Source organism: Microchirus variegatus, assembly GCF_963457635.1.
Source record: "Microchirus variegatus genome assembly, chromosome: 10".
In the NCBI taxonomy this organism is placed as follows: domain Eukaryota; kingdom Metazoa; phylum Chordata; class Actinopteri; order Pleuronectiformes; family Soleidae; genus Microchirus; species Microchirus variegatus.
Window position 1 is genome coordinate 1759840 of NC_139811.1, and position 10755 is coordinate 1770594.

Consider the following 10755-nt stretch of genomic DNA (forward strand, 5'->3'; position numbering starts at 1 on the left):
GCATAAGAAAAGCTTCAATTACAACTCCAGATCCCTTTAGAGGCTGAAAATGTGATGTGTTTTTTCCAAAAAACCCGAGGTTAAATAAGACGCACGGAGAGAGAGGAAGGAAGTGTTAGATCAGCTCAGGACATTAGCATTCCACTGTACTGCCTCTTTAAATAAGTTAATATTTGTTTCCTGACATCTCACGGGGGAGGAGGAGGGAGGAGGAGGAGGAGGTGAAATATTACATATTTGATCCTGTAAATATCCTGGCATGGTAATGAGTGAAATCCAGGCCGAAGCGCCGGGCTCCTTCCACTCCTCTCTGATTATTTAAGTGCAGCAGAGGAAGAGGAAGTGCTGCACGCTGTCAGCCGCGGTTTAAAGCACAAATTGAACGCGCTTGTCCAGCGTTTGTTGGCAGACGTTTGCCGTTTCGACGTTTCCTTATGATCATTAAAAAATCTGGCCAAAGCTTTTCGCTAACAAGTGGTGCTTCCCACAGCAGTATATAACATCTCTGTATTCCATTACCCGGGCCTGAGGAGCGGGTTTGCTTCCTGAGCATATACTGTGTATATATATATATATATATATATTTATATTCATATATTCATAACCGAGTCTGGTGTCACACGAGACAATTTATGGCACGAGAAGGGGGATTGAAAACACTCGCCTATGAACTCGGCCGCTGTAAAGACGTATAAAAAAAGGATCATGGCCTGAATTGCGATGACAACGCGAAAGTCGTCCGACTGCATCGCTCGATTCGAGCGAAGCGCGGCGGCGTCGTCCGTGTTGTATTTACGTCAGCGTGCGCTCGAAGGGGGGGGGAAATAGAACAGAATAGAATAAAAAAATCAAAGACATAACTGCTTTGCTGCCGTTAACCCCCGTTACGTCCTCAGGCGGAGCGGGTAATTTTGCAGACCTTTACTCTCGCCGCCCCGGAGAGCCGCTAACGCACAACATCCTGAGTCGTCTGCAGCCTGTCAGAGCGTTAGCGAGGCCCCGAATTAGCCTCCCCGCTAACAGCCGCGCCGCAGCTCCTCGCGCTAAACTTAACCATAACTGACCATTAGGCGTCGCTTCATTATAAAGCCATGCATGTAAAATCAGGCCGCGGTCCCACGGCCGTCACATCCAATTTCAAAATACAACCCCCGCCCTCCTCCCCCTCTGCCTCCGCCTCCTCCGCCTCCTCCTCCAGACCCTCCATCCTTCTCTCTCAGCCCAGTCCGGCCTCCTCTTGTGTTTCATAAAACATGATCTGATTAAAACAGATTACACACCTTGTTAGCCCGAGCGTTTCATATCTGATAAAGCGCGGCGCTTTAAGACCGACGGCCTCGTCCGTGATTCAGGGCGACCGCGGCCTTGTTTGTCTGGTCCATTTTGTTTAATAAGCTGCGCTACATCAGCGCGGCCTTTTTTTTTTAATGTGAACACGCTCTGAAGCAGCTGAGGCAAAAGAAGAAGAAGAGAAAGATCAATAATACTCACTCACACACACACACACACACCTGTACAAAATAAATACATTTTAAAAAAAATAAAAACACGACAGCCAAGGATGAGGAGAGGACAGCAGCGGAATAAGCAGCAGCATGATGTGGAATCCGAAATCTGAATAAATGGACGTAGACAGTAGCAGTCGGTCACCAAGGGCCAAGTAAAATAGATGCTAAAGTACGGCACACGAGAGCAGACACCGCCGTGATTGACAGCTGACAATGTCCAGTATGTGCTTGATTAAAAGTGAGATCGCAATGAGATCGAGTGCGATTTTTCAAGAGGTTCGACCATCGGATAAAGATGAAAATACTTAACCTATAACAAAAATCTGACAACAACATTGTGCTCGTTGTTTCCTGGCAACGACGGCCTCTAACGACGCTATTTCCTCCGTGGGCAGAATCGCGATCACGATAACACGAGCAATCGTGAATCTTAAGCTCTATTCAAACGGGATTAGCTGCTTGTCGCTACGTTGCTAACTACGCCGCTTCCTGTGCAGACAAACGTCAACACAACGCCACGTAATGGCAAATTCAAGTTCAACACAAGACACCAGGGGTCCGTTTCACAAAGCAGGTTTAGTGAAAACTAAAACTGAGTCTGTTAACCCTGAAATGAGGGAAACTCTGAGTTTTCCGTTTCACAAAGGGAGGTAAGTCAAAGCAGAGAAAGAGGAGTAACTCTAGCCTGTTTCACAGAGAGAGGTAACTTAAGCTCTCGGTCAGTTACCATGGTAACATGCTCTTTGAAACTAACCTGGTCGGGAGCAGGTTTTTCTCCGCAAACCTTGAGTTTCTCTCTGTCTCCGCCCTCTTTCAGACACACACGGTATTTGATTTCCTCATTCATTCAGTCAGCAGAGTTTTAGCGTAGTATAGTTCTGCGTCTGTTCTGCCTTTACGTTAGAAGTTATATTAGGTGGAGACTATTTTCACTACCATGTCCGTGGATGAAGGTGCAGCATTACTGCGCAGAGAATTAAATATTCGTCTGGAGATGATTATCAGACCTCATATATGTTCTTACATTTCCAGACACTTTTCTTTTTGAGCGGAACTGTTTCCTTGGGGTCCCGTCCCCAAATTGTGGGTCGCGAGATGCTTTCTGGGGGTCGCCAAATCATTTTGGAAAAATATATATATATATAAAAAAAAGGACTTTTTTTTATATATATATATATTATCATAGATGACAAAAAAAAATATATTTTTTTACATTTTTTAATTTTTTTCCAAAATGATTTGGCGAACCCCCAGAAGTCATTCTTGGGGTTGCGAGATGACTTCTGTGGGTCCAATAGGGGATGCTTTCTGGGGGAGATGCTTTCTGGGGGTCCAAATCATAGAAAAATAAAAAATAAAAAATGTAATATATTTTCTTTTTAAATCAAAAATTAAACCGAGCGGTTTTCCAAAATGATTTGTCGACCCCCAGGGTTGCATGTGTGTGTGTGTTTGAGTGAATGAGTCCTGGGGAGTGTTGAAGTCTGTTCTGTCGTCTACATTACAAGTTATATTAGGTGGAGACTATTTTCACAACCATGTGCTTTTGACAGTGATCCCGTGGATGAAGGTGCATCATTACTGCGCTACTTTTCTTTTTGAGCGGAACAGTTTCACGTCACAGTTCATCATTTACATTCACAACCTAATCAGTCAGTTACATTTCAACATTAACAACCGGAGTCACGCTCTCACATCACAGCAGATATTGTGTGTTGCGCTGCGGTTTAAAAAAAATGTGCTTACAAATTTACAAATTTACAAATGTTTCTTTTATAGAACGTCACAGATGCAGAGCACTTGAACGTGATGTAAAGAATGAGAAGTCATTTATGTGTGAAAACATCATTATGTTGGGGATAAAACAACTGTACAGTCAAACAGCCACTTCATATTTACTTTATGTAAAACATGATCAAAATGAGGTTAATCTCATGAGATTATACCGAGGTCTTACCTGTTTGAACAATGTTTTTATGTTTCATATTAAACTGCTGCCAACTGCGCTTCTCCCCCGCGGGATTACACATAAATTAAATAAATTAATAATCTACAACTCAAGCAGTTTCCCGCTGTAATATTATTGTGATTGTGCAAAGGACGACATTTAAACTTCCTCATCATCATCAGTGTTCTCTCTCTCTCAGACGTCGTCTCCCTCTCTTTTGCTGCTGTTACACTTCCTTCTAAAAACTTGCTCAAATTCACGCATTAATATTTTCCAACTCCAGTGGGTGAATAACGTCACCCTCCGCTTCCTCGTTGTCATGGTGACTCGTTGAAACGGGGCTCCATTCATGCTGTCTTTTTATACTTGTGGCGCACGCGCTTAACTCGAGGTGAAACTACTCCGAGTTGAACAAACTAACTCAAATCAGCTGTTTTGAAACCGAAAACTCAGAGTTTCCTTTCTCAGAGTAGATCGACTCAGAGTTCAGGGTTAGACTCAGAGTTTGTTGAAACTGCTTTGTGAAACAGGCCCCAGGTCCTTTTGTGTAGCTGGGTCGGCCCCCGATACCTGCTGTAGACAAAAGGGTGTGAAAGCACGGCCTGGAGGGGCAGACCCCTGCTACAGCCAAAGGGATGTGAAAGTGCTGTTCCTTAGGTGTAAAAGCTTAGCTCTCGCCATGCTCTGGGTCGTTCTTCATCTTCGACTACTTGTGCGTTGACTAACATTTTCTTTTGCAAAGAAAATAATAATCTTTTCCCCACAGGATCCGTACGTTAGCACGTTTTTACCCCGGGGAGAAGTCGTCGTAAACCTTCTGCGACGCGGTCCGGTAATGATTTCTGATCTGGCTCATTCTGACGGGACCTGGGGAACAGCTGTCTTTGCGGGATCCGATTGTGACGGACCTGTTTCCATGTACTCAATGTACAATAATTGGATTTTTTTTTTTTTTTTTGGCGTGAAAACATCCTGGGCGTCTCGGTCATGTGAGACTACAGTATGCAAATGAGACGTTACAAAACGCAGAGAGAAGAAAGGCAGAATGTGTGTTTGAGGGTAAATGAATTCATTATAATCCTCACCCTCATCCGCTGACTCTTTGTGTCATCGTTTGTGTGTGTGTGTGTGGAATAATAACCGCTCGCGTCGCCCTAAAATGAAAACGACACTCCCCCCATTTACCGCGAACAAAGTCCACGTAAGAGGCTAAAATGTAATACCGCGCTTGAGGAATGTAATTATCATTTAGCGAGTCAGTGAGTGACGGCGGCCTGAACCGCGTGGAAAAAAAAACTCATTTTCATTTTTCTTATTATATCGTGATTATATAAACATTCTTAACCAGTGGCCACAGCGGCGGCAAATTATTGCAAATTAGCCCCATATTGCTGCTTCTTGGGTGACAGCAAATGAACAAGCACTACAAACTCAGAAGCATTTATAACATAAATCAGGCCCAAAGTGCGCGGCGGCGGCGGCGGCGGCGGCGGCGGCACCTGTTGGGAATGTAAATATCTGCGTGTGTTTGTGTGATTAAACTCTTACATCCAAAACATTTGAAGAGCACTTTCTCCCCTTTTTCTTTTTCAGCCGTTTATCCGTCTGTTTTTTTTTTTTTTTTCCCTTCTCTTCTCTGCTAAGTTCACTCTCTTCCTCCTACACCCGCCGCAAACTGGAGTTTCAATGGGCGGTGACGGGGGAGACATAACACCCACCAGCTATACGTGGGGGCACGGGAGGTCCATCATTACCGAGCCGCAGTGGTGATCACGGCAATAATATGGAACTATAACCGAGCAATTAGACTAATGGAAATCGTCCCGATTCCTCTTGGCGTGCTGCGGCGAGACGCGCCGCGGGCGCCGCAAGGCCCCGCCCCGCCCCCCCCCACGCCTCGGAGATGTGAAGTGGAGAAGCGGTAATGGCGGAGGACCATTGATCCTTGCCGCCACCTGCTCTATGGCTCCGCGGAGGATGGGTGGGGAAGCAGAGGCCTCCATCTGGGGAGAGATCGCGCCGGCTCCTGGGCTCTCAGGCATATGGATAAGAGTCTTTCTCTAGTCTTCCGCTACTTAACCAGCACACATTAGTGCACAATATGGCCGGATAGGGGAGAGTAAGGCGCGCATACATACTGACTTTATTACAGCGAGGGCACATTGGCAGCGAGAGGGCGTGAAGACGTTTTTTTCCCTCAGACTCTGGAAGCGTTTTTTTTCTCGGCTCCTCGGGAACAGGAAACACTGACGACGTGAGTCACACTTCCACATCCACAAGTATCTGGGTTTGGTATCACTGCAGATTTACCTCATTCAATTTGCTTTATTTTGCTTTGTCATTTAATCTGTCGATTATTTTCTCGATTTATCTATTCGATGTTTGGTCCAGAAAATGGCGCCCGGTGCTTCCCAAACCTATAAATCACGGCTCTCGAACTAGAATCCAGATGATATTTCTCATAATGTCTTAAAATAACGAGTTCACAATATTTTGGTGCATTCGAGGTGCAAAATGACTCAATAATAATAGAAAACATACACAAAATAACTGATATTGAGTGGTGGGCCGCATGACATTGAGTAGGGGGCCACATGTGGCCCACGTGCCGCGAGTTTGACACCTCTGCCATAACTGATGATGGTCTCAAAAGTCTTGATATGTCCAAAATTAATGAGTTTGAATGATTTCACTGTCATATGGAGCAAAGAAAACAACAAATATTCACATTTAAGTTGCTGAAAAATGCAGTCTATTTTTGTTAGCATTATTAATGCTAATAATGCTAACAAATATGAAAATATACACCCCCCCCAAAAAATAATATGACAGTCAGCCGTTGGTGATAGTTCCAACTTGAATTGTTCAAAATAAATCCAAACATATCCAGCCTAGAAGCACAACAGGCAGTTTGAGGCAATTCACAGTTTGTCCAGCAGAGGGCGCTGTGAACACAGCTTGGCCAACAGCGATATATTTTTCCTTTACTATACTTTTTGCGGTAGCATCGTAGAACAAAGATAAAACTAAATCGTCCTCTTGAGGGAAACAATCGCGACCAACCAAAACATAAACATACAGACTTTTAGCCGTTAGCTAAAGGTCAAAAGTCTTTGTGCCAACGATACAGGAAGTTGCAGACAATAAAAGATTGATCTAAAAGAAGATCAACAGGAATCAGAGAATCTATATTTTTGTAACGCAGACACTTCATGGATTATTTAGCAAACTTTACAGACTTCTCATATCAAACCTGGAGCACAACCTTCAGAGCAAAACTCACCGCTAAAATCACACGTAAAGGCAGAAACACACCGTTTCACCACCACACACCGACTCTGCCTCAGTATAAACAACAAAATGTGCACAAAGTTCTAAAGTAAAGTGAATAAATATTCAGCAAAACATTTAAGCTCTGATATTGGTGTGGAAATAACATAATAATAATAATATAGTGTATATAACCAATATTGATAATGGGGTTTATGAAAATCTAACAATCCAAAGTGTAAAAAGTCACAGACTTTACTACAAAAATCAGTTTTTGGATGCATGAACCAGACTCTGTGAGATAATTATTATTACTATTATGGTATGGACGGAATTTCACCTGAACTTTTGCAGACATTTTTGACTGCGAGCATCAGTTCAGGCTGTGTGAACCCAAACAACACAACCACCAGAAAAGGTGAAAACAAAGTTTGTGCAGTTAGTCGCGGTGAGTCGGTGAGACTCTGCGAACACACTGACCTGCCCAGCTGGGGGTCTCCATGTACAGGTGAAGCCGGTCGGGCTGAAGCTGGGTCACTCGACTCGCTGCTGCTGCCACAGGGACGGATGAACTCTGCGCAACACAAACACACAAAAACAACAACGGCCTGTTAAAACACAAACTCAACAGAACTTGTTTTTGTGGAAACGGAGACAAACTTTTCTATCATTTACACAAGTTCGATGCTTTCAGATACTGGAATTTCTGCAGATGTTTTCCTCCTGAGGGACGATGATCCTCGGAGATGATGAGGACGATCCAGAAACTAGAAGCTGAAAACGGACTCCACGAAAGGAAGCGTGAAGTTTTGCAAAGTTCACACCAATTTGTGGGTTTGAAAAGGTCTTTGCCGTCATTGGTTGTATATTTCATAAACCCTGTTTCCACCGTGTTTCTTTAACTTCGGTGTGTTGCACAACTGGATGGAGGGTGGATCAGTTATCACTGTGTTTTGTCCATCTTCTTCTTCTTCTTCACTGACTTTAACAGCAGGCTACAGTGTGTCCTGCTGCTATGACGTCACACCGTTTGCTAATTGCTACGGCCATGCTACGTGACATGCTATTAGTATTTCAGAAAGATCTAATCCGCTGGGATTTTGTCACACAATCTTACGCCCCGCGAAAAAATCGAGAAGCTGCACACAGGAAGTGATCTTATGCTTTATGTCAATAAAGGCTGGAGGCAACAGCAACATTGTGCTAGTAAAGTCAGACCAAACACTTCCACAGAAAGTTTCACATTTGAAAAAAAAAAACCCTGTCCGTTCACTAGTATTCCATGAGAGACGCTTCGTGTCTCCACCCGCCCCTGTTCTGCTGCTGTATACAAACAAACGCTCCCTGATAGTTTTGCCTGACTGAGCCTGTTTTCAGATAAAGGACGCTGCAAACAAATAATCTTGTGATAATCGCCCCAAACAGGCAAAATAACATCGACAACAATGGCCAAAAGCTATGCACTTCTGTTTTAAACACAGAGTAAGTCTGCCACTAGGGGGCTCTGAGTCAAAGTTTTAAGATGCCGAAGAGGAGAATGGGAACACTGGAATTGTCTTGTTTGCATTTTACTGGGAAGTTTTTGGCGACAGAACGTGCAGAAGTAGTCGTGGTCAAATTGTGAATAAATACGTAAAGTCATAAACACACACAACATGCTAGCTAAGTCGTAGGATGACGTAGGTTGAGGTTGATCCGATAGTATTGCCTGACAAAGCCCATTACATGGCTTTCAACTGATGTGACACTGTTTCCTCTTCACAACGACAACAACAACACAAATCGGCAACAACAACAAAAATTGGCAACAACAAAACGTTACGCACTACAGCTTTAAACACAGAGTACGTCTGCCACTAGGGGGCTCTGAATCAACGTTTAAAGACGTCAAAAAAAGCAGAATGGGAACACTGGACATGTCTTGTTTGCATTTTACTGGGAAGTTTTTGGCGACAGAACGTGCAGAAGTAGTCGTGGTCAAATTGTGAATAAATACGTAAAGTTATAAACACACACAACATGCTAGCTAAGTCGTAGGATGTCGTAGGTTGAGGTTGGTCTGATAGTATTGCCTGACAAAGCCCACTACACGGCTTTCAACTGATGTGACACTGTTTCCTCTTCACAACGACAACAACAACACAAATCGGCAACAACAACAAAAATCGGCAACAGCAAAACGTTACGCACTACAGCTTTAAACACAGAGTAAGTCTGCCACTAGGGGGCTCTTAATCAACATTTAAAGACGTCAAAAAAAGCAGAATGGGAACACTGGAATTGTCTTGTTTGCACTTTACGACAAAGTTTTTGGCGTCAGAACGTGCAGAAGCAGTCGTGGTCAAATTGTGACTAAATACATACAATCGAAAACACGCACAACATGCTAGCTAAGTCGTAAGATGAGGTTGGTCCGATAGTATTGCCTGACAAAGCCCATTACACGGCTTTCAGCTGATGCGACACTGTTTTCCTCTTCACGAAGACGTCGTTCGACAACGACGACAACGACAACAACAACAACAGAAAGTTACGCACTGCAGCTTTAAGCCGTGCTCCATTGTGTTGGTGCCTCATTGTGCGGCTGTGCTCATGCAGCGATGGGGCTTTTCTGCTGACTTGTGTATCTTCGCAGGCTTCTGGTTGGCTGTTGCCCAGAAGCCCGGCCGATGAACCGCAGAGAGAGAGAGCGAGAGAGAGAGAGAGCAAGAGCGAGCGAGCATTGATTTCATCCCAGCAGAAATCCCTCTCTCTCTCTCTCTCTCTCTCTCTCTCTCTCTCTCCCGGTGCCCGCCTCCCTTCCCCGCCCCACACCTGATTAAGCATTTGCGGGGAGCCGTGCCAACACAATTTGTCATTTATCAAAAGTAATTAAAAGCAATTTCTTTTCTCTTGTTGATTGGGAATTGACTAATTGTTGAGTCTGTGAAAAGCGGGGGGGAATAAATAAAACAGGGGAAGGATGAATTTTACATCAACTCAGAGGAAGGAGGAAAAAAACAAAAAAAAAAAACACATAAATGCTGTAAAAATGAGGGCCAGACATCTGGCTCTGTGATTTCTCTCTACATGATTATGACTGCAAATCCCAAACAGTTGTTGAGCGCATTCTGATGTACAGCCTGTAGGCAGTAAATAATATATTAGAAACAGCATATTGACTGGCTCTGACTTAAAAGGTTGTTTTCTCTTCATGTTTGGCGGAACACGAGAGTGGGAGGGGAGGAGGGGGAGGGGGGGGAAACAAACGCCGCTCGGTTACTTGTTAGCGGAAAATAGTGTTTTCTTCTAAAATTGCTGCTTCCACCACTTTGTGCCAAAAAGAGATATTAGAGCTGGTAAATACCAAAACGAGAGGGGGGGGGGTTAGAAGGTGCGCGAGGAGCCGAGGTTACAACGCGACGTCCGCGCGTCCAATGAAACCGAGCAATACCGTTTCAACATTATCGGTAACAACCTCTGAATGCACCATTACCTTCTATAAGGGCAGAATGAAATGTCAGAATTGATTTGAGAGGGGAGGGCTGAGATATAAGTGGCCTGAGCTAAGGTGGCCATTTTGTTTCAGCAAGCCCCCCCTGCCCCCCCTGTCCCCGGCCCCCCCTTTTATTTTGTGTGCCCCTGGATCATTAGCAGACGGCAAAAATACAGAATAAAAACAGGAGAAAGAGCTGGAAGAACATGAAGGAGGTGTGGGTGGCTGTCACAAGCGTCTCCAGTGATGGCAAAAAAATAGACACACAAACACACACACACACACACACACACACACACACACACACACACACACACACACACACACACACACACACACACACACACACACGTGGGGAAATCAAAGGGAGGGAAATGCCAGAGGAGTCGTTTAAATTTCCCACCACTTTGTAAATAACTTTAGCTGCACAAATACCTGGCTTCGCGCATAAATAAACAAAAAAAACCCCGGCCAACAATTTATTCCCCGCCAACAAATGGCGAAGCGTCGCCTCAATGAGACGATTTGAATATCCCTTTGAAGGCTGCGGACGG

The 10755-nt window shown here is 44.3% G+C and overlaps 1 protein-coding gene across 1 annotated transcript in view; it reads right to left on the bottom strand.

Moving 5' to 3' along the window:
- The window catches only part of rbfox3b (RNA binding fox-1 homolog 3b), a gene marked incomplete at both ends in the record, with an annotated part of 274642 nt that extends 266866 nt beyond the window's left edge, over nt 1-7776 (bottom strand). The window contains 2 exons of the mRNA XM_083896472.1: nt 7207-7300; nt 7771-7776. Coding sequence (XP_083752598.1) covers nt 7207-7300; nt 7771-7776 — 100 coding nt within the window. The remainder of the gene's footprint in view (nt 1-7206; nt 7301-7770) is intronic.
- Nucleotides 7777-10755: the final 2979 nt, after the last annotated feature.